Here is a 23,116-nt window from a genome sequence, read left to right on the forward strand (position 1 = left end):
TCCTATAGTTTTTGTCAGTGTTTCCTTTTTATAAATAAAAATTAATAAAAAAAGAAAGAAACCAACAGCCACCCACTTAATTGCAATTCAAAGCAATGCAGTTACATGAAAGGAGTAAAACATTTTTGTTCATGAGTTTGCCTACCAGATGGCACTTCTAAATATAGGAATCTAAAACCTTCTGTTTGTTCTATAAATAACCATCAAAGGAATAGCAACAATAACCAAGCATTTAAAATGACTGGAAATAAAAGAGCACTTTGATTAGGTTTGGATTAATCTGACTTACTGTAATAGTGATCCTAAGTCTGGGAAGCTCAGGTTCCAGGTGGAACTCAGAATTCCAACCTGCAAGTTCAGCTCATCTACCCACTCAGACAGGAGCCCAGCCAGGTAGAGAAGAAAACTGGGGACTTGGAGAACATCTGAAGCAATCCAGAAACTTTGACTAAAAAGGAGAGACCATGACACACTACCGTCCAAATCCCAGGAGGACGGTATTTTTGAAAGAATGTAGTTGGGTCAGATGCTGTCTAATTTTCAAGAGGTTGTGTGTAATAGGAGGTAGCAGTCACTCCTGGGCTACTAAGTCCAATTCACCATAATCCAGGATTTCCAAATGATGGGTGAGAGACTTGAATCAGGTTTCTTACTTCTCTGAGCCACAATGGTACACACAGATACTGCACTACTAATATAGAGTTTAATGGAAATTTATTTCAGATAGTATCTGGCACCTTTCAAGTCCCAAAGGCTTTCAGCTATTTATTATTATTATCATCAATAATCAGCATTGTTATGTGAGCAATCATAATTATCAAATTGTTATTTTCTGATTTTTTTTCTCTGTCTTAAAGCATGGGGAGGGACTCAGGAAGAATTCTGACAATAAGTGGAGTCTCATAAGCAGATGTCCAAGTCTTACCTGGGCTCTTGCTCCACCGGTTCTGCTGGCAGAAACAAGCCCTCTTCTTGGCAGCTCTTGAGAGTTCTGGAGAATTTCTGTGGCCAAGGCAGGTCTAGAGATAGAAGGATGCTCTGAGAATTGGCTCTCAGATCTTAATCACTTAACCTGTCCTCCCTTGTGATTTCAATGTTGGGCACTGGCATTCAGTAATTGGCTTTACTGAAGTAACTCAGAGTCCCCTTTTGATCTGGTGGGATCAGTGGCCCATAGGGCAACTCCATCCACAGCTCTGTTACAATACCATGATAGCTCAGAGCTTATCTTGGTATCTGACCAGGGGTGATAAGCAGCTGAGCCACTGGGGAGCTGGGTGACTACCTTGACTGAGCAGAAGATAAGTTGTGACTGCCCAGAACCCGAGGACGAATGGGAGAGGGTGCTCTGTATTGCCCCTCCTGCTAGGCTGCTCATGGGATTCCCAGAGGGGAAGAGCTACCTGGCTGCACCATAGCCCCACTTTGAAAAGATGCTTCTGGTCAGGTCTTACAGGGAAAATAACCCCCCTTCCCCCCCCTTTTTTTTTTTTTGTATTTTTAAGAGCAAGTATACAAAGACTGCCATTTTAAATGTCTGGCTCAGTATACTGCACTGATTATATTCACAATGATGCTCAGCTATCACTACTTACGACATTCTCCATCATCCCAAACAGAAACTCTGTCTCCATTAAATAACACTCTACTATTTCCTGTTCCCCTTTCTCCAGCACCTTCTAGGTACCATCTTACATCCCGTGGTTCTTGATTCATCATAAAACAAGAATTATACACTATTGATCCATTGGAGTCTGGTTTATTTCGCTGAAAACACTGCTTTCAAGGTTCATCCATGTTGAGGAATCTATTAGAATGTCAGTCCTCTTTAAGGATGCCTAATATTCCCTTATACGTCTACACCACAATAGTTCTTTCACTCTTCAATGAGCAGCATTTGGGTTGTTTCACCTATGGGCTGTTGTAAATAGCGTTGCTAGAACCCTGGGTATACAAGGAAACTTTTGAGTCACTGATTTCAATTATTTGCCTATAGACAGACATATAAGCAGAGCTGTCCAGTTTTGTGGCCATTCTTCCACTTTAAACTTTATGCAGAACTTTAAACTACTTCTGCAGGAGCTGTGGTACTTTATCTTTTGTTTTTATTAGTAATTCAATAGTGGATCACACAATTGTAAGATTATAGGGTTCCTCATCACACCCAACACCAACATTCTGTGTCCCCTCAACTCCAAAGATAACCAGCACCTTAGTTCTCACAAAGTCTTAGGGATAATTTTGGGGTGGATGTCTGTGTGTGTGTGTGTTTGTGTCAGTATGTCTTTGTGTGTCGGTATCCATCTTTGTGTGTAATTAAGAGTGTCTGTGTGTCTGCATCTCTGTGTGTATCTGCCCCTACGTCTGTTTCTCTATCTTTGTGTTATTATGTCTGTGGGTCTCTGTGTGTGGTTATCTGTGTCTCTGTGACTGTAACTGTGTGTGTCTCTGTGCAGGATTATGTCTTGTTCTATTTATATATCGGTGTCTGTTTCTGTGTGTGATTACCTGTGTTTGTGTGTGTCTGTGTCCCCACTACCCCCTGCCACACGCCTACTTTTCCAGTACAGCCATCCTAATGGGGGTGAGGAGGGGGGGGGTCTTCGCTTGAGCCGGCTTTGGAAATGACCTTAAAGATGAGGCAGAGCCTTGGGCCTCTCAAACTGGGGGGTGGAAGGAGGGGGTGGCACCTGCAGACGCCCTGAGGGTCCACAGGGCGCAGTTCAGCAGGAAGCTCAGGCCACGACTCGCTCCCGTGGACGCATTGCTGGTAAAACTTGCCACAGACACCAAGGTTCACAGTCCTGAGGCCGCTGTTACCTGTGTACACACCGCTCCCAGCAAGACACTGCCCCCAGGTAGCACAAGGCTAGCAACAAGCATGCGCGACCCCGCGGGCCGGGCGGGGCGGGGCCACGGGTGGGCGTGGTCACCACGGTGGGCGTGCCCAACACAGTGGGCGTGTCTGTGCGGATGGACGTAGCCGGCGTGGGTGACCGCGCCGTACGCGTCATCATGGCGACCACCATGGCAGCCCCCACGCGCTTGCAGCGCTGCCTGGTGTGGCCCGCCGGGCGGCACAGCGCCTCCCTGATCTTCCTGCACGGCTCAGGTGGACTCTCACTTTCCGTCCGGCTCCTCCGCAGCTCGGGAATGCCCTCCCCTCCCGTCGGTTCCCCACGGTTGCCCTGGCAGGTGCACCGGCAGGGTGGCGTCCACCCAGCCTTCCAGGGCGGCTCACCTGGCTGGGCTTGGGGTGGGGGGAGGGCACTGCTCCAAAAGTCGCGGGTCCCCCTTGATTCTGTTCATTTAGGTCCATTGCCTCGCCACTGTACAGCTCACCCCACACACACACACTGTCGACCTCCCCTTAGTGAGAACCGAGCTAGCTGGAAAGGTTCAGCTAGAGATAGAGAAATGATATAATACTTTTAGGGGCACCCATTTCTGCTTTGAGTTTTCAACCGCCTTGGGTCATTTGCTTGCTTGCTGCTCTCCTGCTGAGGCATTTAACTTGGGGTCACAGTTAAATGGCATTTTTGTGGCATCTCCTATGTGAGGGGCACTGCCTTTCTCGCTTTGTTCAACAGATTTGTTCAAAGCTTCCTTTGCCCTTGTTGCCCCTTTTGTCACTAAGCCCCCAAAATCTGTTGTCAAGTCAGCTCTGCATCTGCTGCCCCCATCCCTGCTTTCAGTGGCAGGCATTTCACTCATTCATTAATTCTTCTTTACTTATTCCCTTTTGTTGCCCTTGTTTTATTGTTGTAGTTATTATTGATGTCGTTGTTGGGGAGAAATGGAGAGAGGAGGGGAAGACAGAGGAGGAGAGAAAGATAGACACCTGCAGACCTGCTTCACCACTTGTGAAGAGACTCCCTTGCAGGTGGGCAGCCGGGGGCTCGAACCGGGATCCTTATGCGGGTCCCTGCGCTTTGTGTCACGTGCACTTAACCCGCTGAGCTACCGCCAGACTCCCCAGGCATCTCATTCTGGGTCGCCCCCTTGCACACTCCTCCGTAGTTACTCGCCTCCACTGTGTCTCATCCCAGCTGGCTTGTGAACATCTCGAGTAAGGGCCCTTGATTTCAACTCGACCTAGTTCTTAGCCCTGGGTAAATTCTTGGGCAATTTATTTTTTGATGAAATGAGTTACAGCCATTGTCCCCAGGAGGCTTGCCTGCAGTTAAAAAAACAAAGCAGGTCAGTTAGTTTTGAGTCATCTGAGGGTTGGGAATCACAAGATGATGTATCTGTTTGCTTCCAAATAAATTGTAAGGGGGGTGAGGTTGTGCTTGTGCATTATAAATACCTTAGGGAGATGAACCACTTGTCAGATGGGACAGAGAAAATGGTGTTAGAGCTGGGAGGGTAGGCTTAAAGGCCAAGATGACTGGATAGTGAAGGGGACTGGAAGAATACTATCAATAGTTGGCAGCCTGGAAATGAGCAGTTATCATGACTGTTTTCACTTTAAAAATGGGTAGAGATAGACTGAGCAATGTATCTCAGGCCACTTGACTCGGGGTGGGTATGTGGAATTGTAGTTTGATTCCAGATCTCACTTAACTCCAGAGTCAGTGTTAAGAAAGGGTAAGGCATGAAGATGTGGAATTCTGGTGTTTCATTTTGGAAATGAACAGAAAAGGAACAGCCAGCGACTGGCACAGCAGAAGAGTACAGGATTGGTGGCCAGCAGGGTGGTGGCATACTGGGTTAAGTACTATGCAAGGGACCTGAGTTGGAGCCCCTGCTCCCCACCTGCAGTGGGGATGCTTCTCTCTCCCTCTGTATTTCCCCTCCCCTCTCAATTTCTCTCTGTCCTACCGATTAAAATGGGGGGGGGGGGGAATGGCCACCAGAAGAGGTGGATTCATAGTGCCAGCCTCAGTAACTGGAGGCAAAAGAGGAAGAGAGGAAGGAAGGAAGGAAGGGTGGGTGGGTACAGGATTTACAAGCTCAAAGTCCCGGTTTAATTCCAGACACTATGTGCCTCGGAGTAATGCTTGGTTCTCTCTTGTTAATAAATAATTTTTAATGAAGTAAGGAAAAGGACCAAAGATTTACTGTAAAAATATGTTTAGCAGTCAAGGTGTCCAAAATGACAGTAATGACATTAAATTAGGTGACTTCAAGATCCCAGTGGTGCTGTTTATTTAAAATCTCTCCTAGATACTCCTAAATTTTTGTTTGACGCTCCCATCCCCCCAAACCATGTTGTTTAACTAACTTTACTCTTCTCAAGGTCAGGTTTTGGACATTTTAAATGTTTAACAACACATCACTGAAGCCAAAAGCTCTATATTATACTTATCTTTGTCCTTTGAACAGGAATTCATACAAACAGTCCAGCCAGTTATGTGAGTGTTATTCAATCCCTGAATACTTATGAACTCCTTAACAGTAAATACACTCTTGTTTATAATATGATTTTTTTCCATTACATTTTAAAATAGTGTTTTGTTTTATAGTAGATGCTTGATTTCAGGTTAATATGGGCAAGCCCAGTGTAACAGTTTTATTCTACTGTTGGAATAAGCTCTTGACTATAAAAATGGAGTTTTGAAACAGGATGGATGTTATTTTGTAGCAGTCAGGTTGGCTTTTCAAGGACAGAAAAGTGATTACAGTCCTTTTTGTTAAAAAAAAAAAATCTCAGATGTTTGAAGTTATTTTCTGCAGTCTTAGAAGAACAAAGGAAGGGGGTAGGGTGGGGTGTGGGAGGGATAGATAGCATAATTGTTATGCAAACAGACTCTCCAGCCTGAGGCTCAAAAGTTCCAGATACAAACCCCCACACCACCACAAGCCAGAACTGAGCAGTGCACTGCTGTAATAATAAGAAGAGCTATGGAACTGTAAATTGCTTGCACCCAACCTAATTTGAGCCTTTCTTACCACTAATCTGCCACAGAAGTACCTTTTATTTTTCCAGATTGATAAAAGCCAATGATGGTTTAATTAGCTTTGCCCAGTCCCTCCCACATTAGTTCACTCTGCTGTATTCTCCCTTAGGACACAGAGATGCTCCTGTAGATAGACGGCAGTACTTGTAATTACCTGTTTGACTATTTGTATCCCACAGTAAGCAATGAAGTTCACACAGGCACAAACTATGCGCGTCTGCTTTGTGGTTTCCTCCCTGTTGAGTCTCAGAGAATTTCCCTCAGGTGACTCCAGTCTCTTTAGCCTCCACTTGAACTCCAGGGTTCTCCTTTCATTTTCTGCTTTTCAGATCTGAGATGGCTTATTCCTTGTAGGGGATCTTAGCACTTGGCTAGCTTCATCTGAAACCTTCCTCGTCCACACTTCCCTTTCACCATGCTATAGAGGACACTCCGACCATCCCACACTCATCTACCAGAGACCCAGTGTGTGTCAGTTCCATTCTTGGCCTCAGATAAGCAAAGAGCTCAGTGCAAGGAAACAGCATGAACTTTGCCTTGTAGAGCTCCTATTCCGGTGCAGTTAGCGCTGGCTGCACTCCTCCGCTGGCTCAGTTCTAAGCTAATCCTCCCCACAGCACCAGATGGCTCATCTTTGCGATACTTACATTTGTCTTTTACGTTTATTTATATGATGACTTGACTAATGTCTTTTTCTCACAGTCAGTTGTACACTCTATGAGATTAGTGCCCCCCTCCTCCTCTACCATTGCCTTCAGCTCAGCGTGCACATGTTACTAGGAATGCATAGATATTTTTAATTTAGAAAATTAAAGTTGTTAACCTTTGAAATGCCCTCTGCAGAAATAACTTAGGTAGAGACCAGTATTCCCTTCCATTTTTATGTATAAATGTACATATAGTAATTGTGAGTTTTCATTGTTCCTTCCTAGCCTTGGGGCATACAGTCATTATTTTAGACCAAACAAGTAAACCTGTTATCAAAATGAAATTCTAATTTCTTTCAGTTAAAAGTAAACATATGCTGAATGTTTGTTTTATAAGATATCATTTTAACCAAGAATGTTGTTTTAGGTGGCTCAGCTACATTTACAAACACTAGGAATTGATCATTTTAAGAGTACGATAAGTGAATGTTTAAAATCAGAGTGAGAGAAAAAATTTAATTGATTTACTTTTGCATAATTGCTTGTGACTTTTTAAAATCCCAGCTTCAGCATGGTCTTTAATAAATGTCAGAATCATTTCCTTGGTACAGATGCCTGGTTCATCAACTCTCACTGGTAGATTAACTACTGTACAGTTATTTTTGTGGGTGGGGATTTATAGATTCCATGTCCCAGCCTCTTTGTAACGTGAACATTATGGATTACTTTTAAATAAGCTGTATTGCCAAAATACTTTATCTTAATTTAGATTTTGTGATTCATCAGGTGATTCTGGACAAGGCCTAAGAAGTTGGATCAAGCAGGTTTTAAATCAAGACTTAGCATTCCAGCACATAAAAATCATTTATCCAACCGCTCCACCCAGGTATGCAGTAAGTGTATCTCACCACTCAGTCGACATGCATGTTCCAGCTAGGTGTTCTTCAGGCTTAATTCTGTAGTTGTTAAAAGTACTTTCAATTAAGCCCCCACCCCCCAATATATATTTTTTTCTTTTGCCCCTTATGCTGTTGATTTTGATTTTACCAGGTTAATAATTTAACCTGTCCTCCCTAAACACTTACTGACACCCCCCACCACACCCCCTTACTGGACTGTAACTGCTCTGGCTTGACTTTTGTAGCCAGAGAGAGAGGGCCAGACAGAGAGTGAGAAAACACAGCACCAGTGCTTTCTCCAGTGCTATGGGGACCAGGACTCAAACCTGGGTCACATACATGACAAAGCAGGCACAGTTCCAGGTGAGCTACCTGGCTGGCCCATTTCCTGAAGCTCTTAATGGCAACTTTGTCCTAAACACATCATTCAGGACTCTTGTTTCCTGTAGCCCAGGACACTGTTCTTCTCACAGACCCCCCCCCCACAACCCCCACCCCTGACCCAGGACTTCTAAATAGTGGTAAGCTTTTTGAATCAGTAAACCTGATTGGGGAATATGGAATTGACTACTTCATATGTATTCAGATAGCTGGCAGATGTGGTGACCAAAGTGTACAATCATAGGCTTGGTCTAGTTTTTGCAGTCCAAACAAATTTTTATAATTATTATTAAATTAACATCCACAGAGTCTTTTATTCTGAAAACATGCTCTCAGCTGGGTTTGCAACTGTGTTTGTGTGGAAGTGAAATGTAGTGCTGAACTGTGTAACTCAGTCTGATTACTCATTGTCTGCTGATTTATTCTTATTAAGCACACTGTGCTTATGCAAATGTTTTTCCTGCTCATGCTGTTAGTTTAGTGGAATCAGAACTCTAATGCCCTTTTCATAAGCATTATTGAGATTTTACTTAACCTGGGTCACATGGAAAGATAATGTGTCCTAATACTTAAGATTCGAAGAATTACTTTTGTGTTATAATTTCTCTAGCAGTTGAGTAGTACAGATAAGAGGTGGAATGGCCAGTGGGTTCTTTGTTTTCTGTGTAATGATTGTCTTAGAAAATGCCAGAAGAGCTTGTTATTTGCTCTTTGTTTTTAGGGAGAGTGCAGCTAGGAAGGAGAAAAACAGTTGTTTTCCTGCTGGGATGGAAAAGGTAAATTAGTTTCAGCCTGAGTTTAAAAGGAATTAAATGATTAGGACATGATTCTAAGAATCACTGTTTTTCAACTGATAAATATCTTATTACTACCAGTTAGGACATGAGTTCCTCTAGACCAGCGTATCTCAGAATTTAGGCCAAAGACCATTTCTGAGAATCCAAAGCTCCCCATGTGCCTTGCGGCATTATATTGTGGCACTGCTGTCATTTATTAAAAATATAAAATAATTGAAATGTTTCACTGAGTTCAGTCTAACTTTTTATGTGTCACCATATTCATATCTGAACAGATTACCAAATGTTTTAGAGCACACTAAACAATGCAAAGTAATCTGAGCCATCTGTGCAAATTAATGTTCTTGGCATCACATTAAAAAAAGATGGAATATGCAATGGAATACTACTCAGTGGTGAGAAATTGTTATTTTGACCTGTAAATCATTTCCCCCAATAAAGTGATTTTACAAAATGACAAATGGGTAACAATTAATTTTAATATTATTGGTTGTCTAATATATCATTTCTAAATGTCATTTAACATAATCAAAGTAACACTGCTAAAGTAGTATTTTATGTGCTTTTGCTCATTCTAATTGTTTGAGATCTGGTGTATATGAATTTACATGTAAAGCACATATCAGTTAGTATGCTGAATACTTACATTTAAATGAAATGAAATGTCTACTTCCCTTCCTCAGTGGCACTAGCTACAGTTTTAAGTGACCCTAACTATATATGGCTTGAGATGGTGGTCTCCGCTAGACTTTAGAAAGCTTTGACTTAAAGAATGTTGGGAACCACTGTTTCTAGGTGAACTCTTCATTTTTACTTGATTTTTTTAACATTGCGTTTTTTTAAAAATATTTATTTATTCCCTTTTGTTGCCCTTGTTGTTGTTTTATGGTTGTAGTTATTCTTGTTGTCGTTGTTGGATAGGACAGAGAGAAATGGAGAGACAGAGGGGGAGAGAAAGATAGACACCTGCAGACCTGCTTCACTACTTGTGAAGGGACTCCCCTGCAGGTGGGGAGCTGGGGGCTTGAACCAGGATCCTTACGCAGGTCCTTGCGCTTTGTGCCGCCATGTGCACTTAACCCGCTGCCCTACCGCCCTACTCCTCTTACTTGATTTTTTACATGACTCATAATTCTTGAGCTTTTATGTTGTTGTTTGTTGAGTAATACGATGATTTAAACCTCTCAGTCTCAAGCAAGGGTACCATCCTTCCTCCCAGCACTTGTAGAAGTTGGGGGGGTGTCATATTTTGGGTTGTCACATCTTGAGGGGGAAATGTCACAAGCCACTGGCAGTGAAGCTGTTGAGCCTCTCACACTGTGCCGGACAGCCCCCCCCCCCCCCCCCGCCATACACACACACTGCAAACATTTACCCAGCCCCAAATCTCAGTGTGCCTAGGCTGAGAAACCCTGTGTTGAGTTAGACCTCTGCCCCCCACACACATATTCTAGATGGTGAGTATCTTGGTTCTCCTTCAGGGAAAAAAAAAATGTTGCAGTGTGGTCACCTGTTTATGTTTGGGGAAAGCTAGTATCTGAGGTAATTAAAGCATGAATGCCACCACTGTCTTAAAAGAAGTTAAGATTTCACCTAAGCACAAGTTTTTATTTACTAGGGTTCTTCTATATTTAGACTTAATTGCTCTAGGTCAGAAACCGTCAAAACAAAATTCCACTTCACTTCAAAAGCCTTTTGGCCTCAGACTAGCTCCCACAGCATGTAGCTGTGAAGCTTTGCTTCTCTGTTTTAACTAGCTCTGAGATTCCTTAATGAAGACATAAAGACCTCACTGTTCAGCACAATTCACAACTACTGTCCTGATATTCAAGAGCTTTCTCAGATACTCACAAAGTGTATAAATACATATGCTCACACACAAATGTACTACACATAGAATTTTCCCTGTAGAGCATTACAGTGTTGAGATGAAGCCGTGAGTAGAGGCATCAGATGAAACTCTCTAACTCAAGACCTGCGAGGGAGCAGTGTGCTGACTGCTCAACTTACATGCAAGAAGTCTTTAATCACATGCCAGAGTAATACTCTGGTTCTCCCTGTCTCTTATTAATAATTTTTTAACCGTGTAATTCGTGATACTAATGCCAGCTTCAGCTTGCTGCTAATAGGTCTGTGAAATATGTGTGCTGCTTTCAAGTGTGAATACCACAACCCTCAACTGACCTAGCAGAATTATTCTCTCATATATTCAGCAGGTTGCACAATCTGCAATCCTATTGTATATTACCGATCTTTTTCTGTGCTAGAAATAAAGCTTCACTGAGCAGGAATGACCAATGGCAGTCTGGAAGATGCCAACCTGGGTAAAGCATTAGACTTCAAAACATGAGGTCCTGAGTTTGATCCCCAGCATTGCTTGTGCCAAACTGATGTTCGGGTTGTCTTTGTCTCATGTTAATAAACAATTTTTTTTAAATGATCAATGACTGGAGAACTTTTGACTTACGATTTTCGAAATGTTGAAAGGGATCTTATTAACAGTTATGACAAGACTGTTAAGTTTTACCACATTAGAAAATGTATTTCAACATTACTGAAAAATCATTCTTCTTCCATACTATGCATAGTGGAGAAATCACCCAAGTTTTAATCCCAGATGTCCCAGACTGAAAATAATTAGAAGCTCCACTTAATACATACTTCATAATTAAAACAGCTAACATGTTTTCATTCTCAAATATAAACCACAACTTTTTTGACTGGGGATTTTGCAATCATAGTTAATCTTTCATTGTAATTTTGGTCCATGTTATTGTCATTATCATTATTTTCTGTTTTGATGAACTTTGAGATAATTGTAAGCCCGATGTGACCATATCTTTTAAAATAATTTGATACCCATAGGTATATTCCACTGTTTCAGAACTTTTTTGTTTGTTTAATAATAATACTGTTTAATGTTATCCTATCAAATCTGAAGATTCCATGTGCCATGGTAAGAACGCTTCACCAAAACTACACTTAACAGCACAATTATAAGTAGAACTGCATTCTTAAAAATTTTTTTTTTTCTTATTTAATTATGAACAAGTCCTTTAGATAAGAGGAGTACAATTCCACACAATTCACACCACCAGAGTTCCACATCCCATCCCCTCCATTGGAAGCTTTGCTATTCTTTATCCCTCTGGGAGTATGGACCCAGGGTCATTGTGGGGTGCAGAAGGTGGAAGGTCTGGCTTCTGTAATTGCTTCTCTGCTGGACATGGGCGTTGGCAGGTTGATCCGTCCTCCCAGCCTGTTTCTGTCTTTCTCTAGTGGGACATGTTTCAAAACTTACTTTGATGTTCCAAACAGTGTTTAGGCTCAGAAGTGCTGAACTTGCTCTGAAGCTTGTTACTAAGCACGTCAGGCTGCATCTGGCGGCACAGACAGCTGCTGCCTTCCATCTGTTGTGACCCTGCCTTTGTTGCTGCCAGTAAGAGGGCTCCCCTGTCACGGCATAGCAGGCAGGAACCATGCTTGAGACACTCTCTCCTCAGCACCACTCCTGGTGAATGGTTAGTGCTTGAGAAAGCTCATCTTCACACACTTCTGGGTAGTGTTCCACTTTCTATTCTATTTTTTCTTACCTCACCCACAAATTTTTCTCTACTAACAATATTTCACTGACTTATTCCTACCTGGAGACACTGAAGACATCTTCTTGCTTTTTAAAGTCGTTCCATTGTTGGCACCTAGCAGATATGCAGGATTCAGTGGCCTGTTAAACACAGTTTTATCCTAGAATAATAATGATCTAGCCTCCCTTCACTGAAATATTGGCTCACTGCAGCTCTATCAGCTAGATATTTATAGAAATGAAAGAAAATGCAATGTTAAAACATTATTTTTGTGTCGTGTTCTGATTTCTAGATAGCCACCTAAATTCACTAATCCTTGCTGGTTATTTATAACTAGGTGCTCTGCTGGAAAACCTTGAAGGCTGACAATGACTTTTGACTGCTGGTTCTGGAATCTTCTAAGGGGTTACTCATTTCTACACTTATTTTGGATATTATCTGGAATCTTCCTTCAGTCTTATTGCTGTACTGCCACCTATTTGCATTCTCATCTGTGTCTTGGGCTTCCTGGCTAAGTGTTCAAAGCAAAGGCCCTAGAAAGAAGCAGAAGGAAACAGTTGCCCTTTAAATTGGATGTGAGAAGCATCATTCTGTTGCTTCTTTCTCTAGTCAGGCCACACAGATTCGAAGGGAGCAGATATAGACTCCACCTCTCAGAAATATTAAGACAAATATTAGACTCACCTTCTAAGAAGAATACATCAAAAGGAAGCTATTGTTCTGAGGAGATAGTGAAAATATGGTTCTTTGAGTTTCCTTATCCTGGGGGCTGTTTAAAAAGGAGTTGTTAATTTCCACAGACTTTCCACATAGGTCTGTTGCCTATTTCATTTCTGTTAACTTATAGTTTCAATCCATTACTGTCAGAGAAAATGTTGGACAGCGTCATTCTTCTCATTCCGTTGACACTTTTGTATATAGTCTCCCTTGGGGACTGCTCTATGTACATTTCTTATGTGGAGTTCACAAATGCCAATAGCTGACAAGAATTATACTGTCTTTTAAATGATTTATTTAGAGCATATGTACTTAATACTCAATATGTTTGAAGTCAACTCCACTGCTTTTTGTTCCTCCGTGTCCCTTTCCATCTTCATTTTGGATGATTTGATTTATTTTCACTATTACATTTGCATTAATCTTTTTTTTTTTCTTCTGGTTGCTGTGAGGATTACAAAGTTTACCTCAAATTTTTCATCTGTTTGAAGTTAGTGTTTTACTTAATCTGAAATGTAGAAGCCCTGTGACTGGGACTGAGTGGCGGCACACCTGCTTGAGCATACATGTTAACATACATGTTACAAAGTGGAAGAACCTGGGTTCAAGGCCCCTGCCCCCACCTGCAGGAGGGGAGTTTTGGGAGTAGTGAGACAGTACTGCAGGTCCTCTCTTTCTCTGTCTCTTACTCTTTCCCCCTCTCTATTCTTTCTTCCTTATCTTCCCATTCCATCTCGATTTCTCTCTGCCTCCATCCAATAAGGAAATAAAAATATTTTTTTTGATGTTTCTAAAAAATTTTATGACCTTTTTCTCCCCCTTTAAGTTTTATTTCCCACTCATCTTCATACATTGGAGACTCTATCAAATAAAGGAAAAGCAGACAAAGCTCTGGTCAATGACCAGACTGCCCTCTTTGAAGGAAAACGAGGTAGTGGTGTGTCTGTGACTCTGTGGGAATATGCCAGAGGAGCTCCAAGATCAGAGAGAGAAGATGGAGCCTGGCATGTGATCTCAAAGGATGCACGTGACCTTTTGATTTTAGGACTTTTAGGGAATACAGATTAAAATAGATCTTGATATTAAGCTGAATGCCAGTTGTTTTTTTTTTCCTTAGGCTTTGACATTTTATTCCAGCTTAATATTTTACCCATGTGGAATGGTTTGATTATAAGTTAGAAGCCCTTTCCCAGCCACCTTTATGTTTTTTGTAACCCTCCTTATTTATTGTGGTAATGTCTGAGCTGTTTTATACCAGCTAATCAAGTGGTTTATTTGAGGAAGAAGGTGACTGAGTACAACATATGTGCCAGTTTGTTCAGCTGCTTTAATCAAACAGTCTTTTTTTATGCAATGTTTACAGTTATTCCAACATTTTAGACTATTATTATTATGTTACTCTTTACCAAAAAATTCAAAATTATCTTTTGTCTTGTTAGATTTTCTCCGTTGCCTTCTTTACTCAGAATTTCATTTTTTCATTGAGACGTGACATAACAAAAAGCTACCCATGATAGGTTTACCTTTGACAAGGTGAGGTGGTGGCGCATCTGGTTGAGTGCACATGTTACAATACGTAAGGACCCAGGTTCGAGCCCCTGATCCCCATCTGCAGGGGAAAAGCTTTGCAAGTGATGAAGCAGGGCTGCGGGTGTCTTTCTTTCTCCCTATCTCCCCGTACCTTCTCGATTTCTGACAGTCTCTTTCCAATAAGTAGAGATTTAAAAAAAGGGGGGGGGGGAGTCAGGTGGTAGCGCAGTGAGTTAAGCGCATATGGCGCAGAGCGCAAGGACTGGAGCACAAGGACCAGCGTAAGGATGCCAGTTCAAGCCCCCGGCTCCCCACCTGCAGGGGAGTCACTTCACTGGAGGTGTCTCTCTTTCAATCCCTCTCTCTGTATCCTCTCCTTTCTCCATGTCTCTCTGTCCTATCCAACAATGACGACATCAATAACAACAACAATAATAACTACAACAATGAAACAACAAGGGTAACAAAAGGGAATAAATAAATACATAAAAAAGTGAGACTGTCAAAGATAGATAAAGTTAAGCAAATGTCATTTTTTTCTATTAATGGCCAATTTCCCAAAATGATTCACATTTAGCCTATGATAGCATCCTTATTTAAGTGCTAAGACAGACAAACACTTTGAGAAACAGCAGCAGGGTGAAAATGAGAAGGGAACTTGAAATTAATTCAACTAAGTCATAGTCTAATTCAAGTTGTAGCATGCGTATTGCAGACTCAGTTTTGGTGGTGGTGGGTTTTTTTGTTTCTTGTCACTAAGATGATCCAACTCTTATTCCTGGAGATCATTTCTTTTTTCTTCTTAATTTTTTCTCTGATAGAGAGAAATCAAGAGGGGAGAGGGAGAAAAAGAGACACCTGCAATCACCCCAAGGTTAGAACCCCGGGGTCCTTGGTCATGGTGATGTGTGTGTTCAGCCAGGTTCACGAACTCCCATGTCCAACAACTGGAACAGATTGGGGGCTTGATTTTGTCTGATCAGGACATTAATACTCTAGAAAGCACCTGCTTTCATTTTCAGAATACTTGAAGAAAGTTAATACTGAGCAGAGATTCAGGGAGCAGAGGGAGGCTTGAGTTCTTTCTGTCTTCTGATTGCAGTTGATGTACCTTTCTTGAGCCAAGCAGCTTCCGCCTTCACAGGCACGTAGGAATGAGGGAAGGGTAGGCTCTGTAGTAGAATGCTGGGGTGTGACTATCTGCCTGTACTCACTGAGGACAGCACAGAATGTGGTCCGTCCTGGCAAGCTCAGCTGCAAAAATCTCCCCTCCTGTCAGAGTTATACCACAAACTGGTAGTTCCCAGACCCTAATGTGTTAGTAGTTACAAACTCACGGGGCCAGGTTAAGCTCATACATGACAGCACAAAAAGGCCCATGTTCAAGCCCCTGGTCCCCACTTGGAGGGGGAAAGCTTCATGAGTGGTGAAACAGTGCTGCAGGTGTCTTTTTCCCTTAATGTCCCCCTTCACTCTCAATTTCTGTCTCTATACAAAAATTAATATTGTTAAAAATACATGGATTTTAAGGATTATTTGAATTTTTTTCCAGATTTCCTAGATATTAGATGATAACAAATAAATGATGACCAGGGCTGGATGGTGGTACACCTGGTTAAGCAGACAGGCTACAATGCACAAGGACCAGGGTTCACGTCCCCAGTCCCCACCGGCAGGGAGAAAGCTTCACAAGTGGTGAAGCAGGGCTGCAGGTCTCTCTCTCTCTCCTTGCCTCTTGATTTCTAGCTGTCTCTATCCAATAAGTAAAGATAATAAATTAAGAATATATTAAAAAAAAATAAATGACTACCTGAGAGGAGGTGGGAAGAGGAAGAATCTGGAAGAGAGATTGGTGGTGATGGTGGTGGTTGGGGAACAACAGCCTTTCTCAATGACAGAGCAAAACTTGTAGCCGGTAGGGCAGCCTGTAAGAGCCACAGAGAGCGGAGGGTGGAGGTGGGAGAGAACATAGCTTTTCCTCACCAGAGGCCTTCACCTACATTACCAAACACAGTTTTCTTGACATGCCCAAGAAAGTATAGATTCATTCCGATGCTTCAAGGAAAAGTCCACCCACTCTCCACAGTGCATGTGCTCAGCAGTAGTATCTGTTTCTCATAGAGACAGAAATGATGAGAGACTAGGTAATTCAAAATGACAGGAGAAATATCTCTTGTCGTTGCCTGCAAGTAGCTGAACAGGGTGTCCTAATTAGAGAAAATGAGTTTGAACCTATAGGTCACCTCATATATGATGTAAATTCTAGAAAAAGCCCAAGATCTAAATGTGAAAAATGAAAGCAAGAATCTTGGAGGGAAATCTTGAATTCTATATATAAAAAGGAATGGACTAGAGAAGCCTTGGATTTATAAATTTAGGTTTTTTTTTTTTTTTTTTTTTTTTTTTTAGGAAGAGAAGTTATATCAACTATAATGTCATTTACCTAGTTTTCTAAAAGACACTTTAAATCTTAATATCAGTGCTTGAAAAAGGACTCTGACAACATATTTTTGTCAGTGATTGGTGAAGGTACTCTTCTAAAACAATAAGGAGGGAAACCCAAGCTACAATCGAAAAGATAGGAAATTGTATGAATAGGAAACTCCTTTCTGTGGGACTCAAGGAACAGCCGCGACCTAGCTGCCTGCAAAGTGGGTAGAAATTGTTTGTAAAACTACAAGTTCTGTTTCATTGTGGAAATGACGCTTACAAAGTCTTTCAATTATTTACTTTAAATCTGTTCCGTAGGTCTAAGTTACTCCTCAAAAAGTTAATTTTATAACGGTAATCAGTAACCTTTAATGGCATTATTTTAAAGTGTGTTAGCACTGCTTGCTCCAAGGACTGTGGGTAAACGATTATCCTCCTGCATTTACTGCAGAAAGGTGAGTTTCTCTAGCCTTTAGGGAACTATCTGTTAAGATAAAACTGTACCTTTCAATTCAGCAGTCCTGTTTCTTGGCCCCTGCTCCATGGATGCAGGAGTCCCAGTGTGTAGAAACGTGTACACAAATGTTTAATAGTTTAATAATACTTTGTACAACCTTGTCCTTAGTGGTCAGTGCCTGGATAACATGGAATATCTGCATCAGACATTATTATATAGTTGTTTAAAAGGTTGGGCAAGAAGCTCGCCCAGTAAGACACACACTTCAAAGGGCACATCAGAGGACTGGAGTTCAAGCCCTAGGAGCAGGAAAAGCGTCAAGAGCAGTGTAGTAGCCTTGTGGTATCTCTCCTTTTCTGTCTTTCTGCCTCTCTCTCTATCTGAAACTAAAGGGAAAGAAAAAAAAAGTTCTGCCCATGTGTGAGGCCCTGAAGCTAAATCAATAGACAGGAGGGCTATAATTTTCATGAAGTGTGAAAGGAAAGCAAGTGTATTAATTCTATTTCTAAAAAGCAACAAGTGCTGTGAGAATCTTTCATACCCTGTACAGAAGCATGTTTTAGTAAATACGCTAAAGAAACCATCAAAGACCCATTCTGGATCCAAAATGTAGCTTACCTGGTGGGGAAGAGGAGTGGAGGCAGGAGGAGGGATGGCACATGAGAGTGACATACAACACTATCAAGACAACACACACAATTTCCCCGCACATGAGAAGTATGTATCTTCATTAACTGCAACAAAATGTTAGCCTTTTGTGTGCTGAATTTTAGGGACAGTTGTAATAGACCTTCAGATTAAAAAAAAAATGTTTCAAAGCAGTGTTTACAGTATAGTCCTATTTCAGTGAACAATAGGTCCTCTGTAGACGAGTTCTCATAACTTTGAGTCAGAACACTTTTCTTATTTAGAAGGTGCTTTTGGTTTCCTTGAGAAGTCTTCCAAGTATGATGCCTCTGACTTTCAGACCATGACAGGGGATGTCCACATGCTTTGGAGTAGCCTAGTAAAGGCAGACGAAGGACTCACGGTCCTGCACTGGCCCTAAGTTTGGATGTTTCCTGAGCTTAAAATATAGTTGTTAATCTTCATTTTCATTGTAGGTTTTGATTCTTATATTCCATTCCCCACATCTAAGAATGGTCTCTCTGGAGAGGAACATAAAGACCCTTAAATTAACTCAGATTTCACATTTATGTGCTACAAATTATACACCTTTTAAAAAGTGTTTTGGTGAGTCAATTTTTCCACTCCTGAGGTAACTGATTTTTTTTTGCATGAATAAACATTCTTTTACCTGTGAATGTTTAAATTAAATAGTGATTCGTACATTAAAAAGGAAAAGAGATTAAGCAAATCAAACCAGAAATAAAAATTGTACATCTAGCAAGTCATTTAACTTGAAAAAAAATATATTCTGCATATGTGGTCCTATTTACATATGTGTAAATATATATTTTTACATATGACTTTTTGGTTTTTTTTGCCTCCAGGGTTAGTGCTGGGGCTCAGTGCCTGCACTAGTAATTCACTGCTCCTGGAGGCTATTTTTTCCCCTTTTGTTGCCCTTGTTGTTTTATTGTTGTGAAAGTTAATTATTGTGGTAGTTATTATTTTTGTTGTTATTGATGTCGTTGTTGGATAGGACAGACAGAAATGGAGAGAAGAGGGGAAGACAAAGGGGGGAGAGAAAGATAGGTACCTGCAGACCTCCTTCACTACCTGTGAAGCAACCTCCCTGCAGGTGGGGAGCCAGCCGGGGGCTCGAACTGGGTCCTTACACCGGTCCTTGCACTTTGTGCCATGTGTGACTAACTCACTGCACTACTGCCCAACCCCCATGACTGTCTTTTTAAATGAGGACTTTCTAGAGAATCTATGAACCATAATGCAGAAAATAAGCACAGATGATGAACTGATTTGGAAATGTTAATGGAATCTACATTTGGAAATGTTAATACATGATGTATAAAGATACTATTAATATGAATCCTTTAGCCAACAAAACGAGTGGAAATTGAAATTAATTTCAAATACTACTGTAGATGTTTAAGTAAACGTTTTAATAGTTCCTTTCTCTCCCCTGTCCTGTCTATTTTGTTTTGTTTGTTTGTTTGTTTGTTTTTAAACAGACCATATACCCCAATGAAAGGAGGGATCTCTAACGTGTGGTTTGACAGATTTAAAATAACCAATGATTGCCCAGAGCACCTGGAATCGATTGATGCCATGTGTCAAGTTCTCACAAATTTGATAGAGGATGAAGTAAAAAGTGGCATCATGAAAAACAGGATACTTATAGGTAAGGTGTTTAAAAGTTAATAATTTACATTGTTCTCAATTTTGTCACATACTGAATAGCATGATCTTGAAAAGTCTTTGGTGAAATTCTATAAGTAAACCAAAAAGTAGTCATTTGAGCTGAATTGATTATTTCTTTTCATTTTAATGTGTCTTAACACAAGAGTGTTTTTTCCTTCTTTTTAGTTGTCTACTAATCTTTCCCTTCATGATTTTCTTTTTTAAGAGTAAGTTCTCAGTTTCAGAAAACCGTACTGTGGATATCATCTCACAGCATATGGGAGTCAGACATCATAGTGTACACTTAATCTCATACAGTGACATGGGCCAAATATTTCTCAATGAAACTTGAAAAAATATTTTCTAGAACTTGGATACATATTCAAATACATTCCATGGTAGCTTTTCTATAATGTGATTTATATATTTAATTATTTGATGCATCTGGAATTTATTTTGGCTCCTTTTTTCCTCCATATCTTGGAAGATTTTAATTATTTTCTAGCATGACAAGAGAACCTTGCAAAAGATAGTTTTATGGGAGTCGGGCTGTAGTGCAGCGGGTTAAGCACACGAAACTGGAGGTGCGAAACTGGAGGACCGGCTTAAGGATCCTGGTTCAAGCCCCACGGCTCCCACCTGCAGGGGAGTCACTTCACAAGCATCGAAGCAGGGCAGCAGGAGTCTGTCTTTCCCTCTCCCCTCTCTGTCTTCCCCTCCTTTCTCGATTTCTCTCTGTCCTATCCAGCAACAAGTATATCAATAACGACAATAATAATAAGCACAACAATGATAAAAAACAAGGGCAACTAAAAGGAAAATAAATAAATAAAATATAAAAAAGATTATAAAACAAGCAGTAATATAGTCAGTATTTTAATAAAAGCAACTGAATTCATAGTAAGAAAGTTACTTTTGGAAATGTTTATAGATGATCACATACAATTAGCGACTGAAAAACATTAACGTTATGTAATAAAGATTCATCTTTGCATGAATCTAATAAATTGGAAAGAAAAAACATTCTTTTCTTTTTATGATATGCCGGGTGACCTTTTTTTAAAATTTATTATTTATTCCCTTTTGTTGCCCTTGTTGTAGTTATGATTGGTGTTCTTGTTGTTGGATAGGACAGAGAGAAATGGAGAGAGATGGGGAAGACAGAGAGGGAGAGAGAAAGATAGACACCTGCAGACCTGCTTCACCGCTTGTGAAGTGACTCCCCTGCAGGTGGGGAGCCGGGGGCTTGAACCGGGATCCTCACACCCAGTCCTTGCGCTTTGCGCCATGTGCGCTTAACCCGCTGCACTACCGCCTGACTCCCTTAGGTGACCTTTTTAACATCTATGAAGCTTCTTTCTATCATTTTGAGTTGTCATTCGGTCTTCACTGCTTCAGATCAAAATTTCTAAGTAGAGAGACAGAGAGAAAGACAGAAAGACATCACAGTACCAAAGCTGTCCTCTTGTGGTGAGGACCAGGCTTGCACTGGGTCATGCCCATAACAAAACAAATGAGCTTCTTGCCAATCTGCCTCTCGGTTGTAAGATACAGAAAGGAAGTGCAAAAATGCAGCCCCAAGACTGTTTGCCGTTGTTCCCTGTACTCTTAGCTATGTTGAAAATAAGCGCCAAACAACAGTTCCATAGTTTATTAAATTTATGCCCCAAGTAACATGATTCTTCCGAGATCAGGTGAGATTGGGCGTGCTCAGGTTGGTATGGCCATAGACATAATGTGATTCTTAACCTCTTCTTTTTTGCCTTCTTTGTTGGATGGCTTCATTAATCACAACTTAAAAAGGTAGGTGCTGACCATTATTATCACCCCAAGCACAGGGGCTGAGGAGACACATGTATGTCCAAATGAGTGAATCTGGGATTAGAATATTGCAAATAAAGGGACCATCAACTGTCAATAAAAAATTTTAGGGCCAGATGGTGGCGCACCTGGTTAAGTGCACAAATTACAGTGCTCAAGGACCCAAGTTCAAGCCTCTGGTCCCCACCTGCAGGGGGAATGCTTCACAAGTGGTGAAGCAGGGCTACAGGTGTCTCTCTGTCTCTCTTCTAGCCTATTTCACCCCTCCCCTCTCAATTTCTCTCTGCCTCTAGCCAATAATAAATAAATAAATATATTTAAAAAAATTTAATGCCAGGAAGAAAAATCAGTAACAGGTTTTACTAATTCAAGTAGCACGGTCTGTTTCAAATTTTATTGTTCTGACATGGATAAGGACTAGTGCTAGGAAAAAAGTCAGTCTTTTGGGGAGTTAGGAACTGCTTCTTAGAAAAGATGAATCTTCAGTGTTTCTTAAAGGATGAGTAAGAACGTGACAAGGAGGAAAATCCACACATTAAAGAAAAGCACAGGGCACACCAGAATCATGCATTTTAGACAGATTCTTCTTGCCAGCACAGTGGAGGGCTGTATGTCTGAGGCCAAGACAATAAGTAGCACAATGGCCAGTGCACCATCTAGTAGAGAGCAAAGGCCAAGAATTACAGACACTGAGTGAGGTTATACTGAAGGGCGTGCTAGTCCTTGAGGGAGATTATACTGAAGGGTGTTCTTGTCAGTGGAAATGTATCACCTTAATAAAAGATTAATTTTTTTTTTTTTGCTTATATAGAGGAGCTAGACAAAAGAGTCATGTGATTAAGTGTATTCCTAGAGTGTATGCTTTACTATGCACAAGGATCTGTGTGCAAGTATCCCGCACCACTGTGTTGTGGCTCCTTCCTCCCTCTCTCTCTCCCTCTCTTACCTTATAAAAAGATAAATATGAGTTCACCAGGAGTAATGGAATTGTGAACAGAGCTGGTGATAACCATGGTGGGGAAACAAACAAACAAAAAAAAGTCCCTTCCCACTCTAGTAAAGTGCTTCCCTCGAATCTCTTGTGATTTTTATGTATTTATGTCACATCATACTCGGGTGGGGGTGATAAAAATGAAGAGAAAAACAGCGATGATTTTCAGTGAATCTTAAATCAAGTGATCTTAAATTACTTTCTGAACTAAATCAAACAAAATGTATCAGTAAAGCCCAAATTAAATCTTGTACTCTATAAGAAAGTTATTCACATTAAATTGCTCTTTTTCTGACTTTACTGCCTCGTTGAGGTTCCAGTGTACCAAATATGAATAGATATGGATATAGTCATAGCTAATATATTTGAAAACTATATGAATTTGAATATATTCTGTCTTTCCTTATAATGTCTGTCCTGACATGTTTCTGCATAAAGCGAGAAATGAAAATGAATAAAAGATGCATCATTTTTTCCTAAGTACGCCATAGTACTTAGGACGTATGTGTGACAGTTGACATTAATGTTACACTCGGTAGTTTTTAAATAGCCGTTACACATCAGTGTTTACTTATGCTTGTTTTCATGTACAGTTTTTCTCTGTAGCTTTGTATTAGGTAGACTAGGAAACCATTCTCATTTCAGACATGAATTCCAA

At 40.9% G+C, this 23,116-nt stretch overlaps 1 protein-coding gene across 2 annotated transcripts in view; it reads left to right on the plus strand.

Annotated features, from left to right (window-relative positions):
- Window positions 1-475: 475 nt before the first annotated feature.
- The window catches only part of LYPLAL1 (lysophospholipase like 1), a 29,262-nt gene continuing 6,621 nt past the window's right edge, over window positions 476-23,116 (plus strand). The window contains exons 1-3 of one of the 2 annotated variants that reach the window (XM_060178455.1): window positions 476-497; window positions 7,337-7,436; window positions 19,478-19,647. In XM_060178455.1, coding sequence (XP_060034438.1) covers window positions 19,491-19,647 — 157 coding nt within the window. In that variant the 5' untranslated portion in view covers window positions 476-497; window positions 7,337-7,436; window positions 19,478-19,490. Of the gene's footprint in view, window positions 498-2,956; window positions 3,113-7,336; window positions 7,437-19,477; window positions 19,648-23,116 lie in introns of those variants that run through there. The other variant, XM_007521320.3, reaches the window with a different exon arrangement.

This window comes from Erinaceus europaeus, chromosome 19 (genome assembly GCF_950295315.1).
Source record: "Erinaceus europaeus chromosome 19, mEriEur2.1, whole genome shotgun sequence".
Lineage (NCBI taxonomy): Eukaryota > Metazoa > Chordata > Mammalia > Eulipotyphla > Erinaceidae > Erinaceus > Erinaceus europaeus.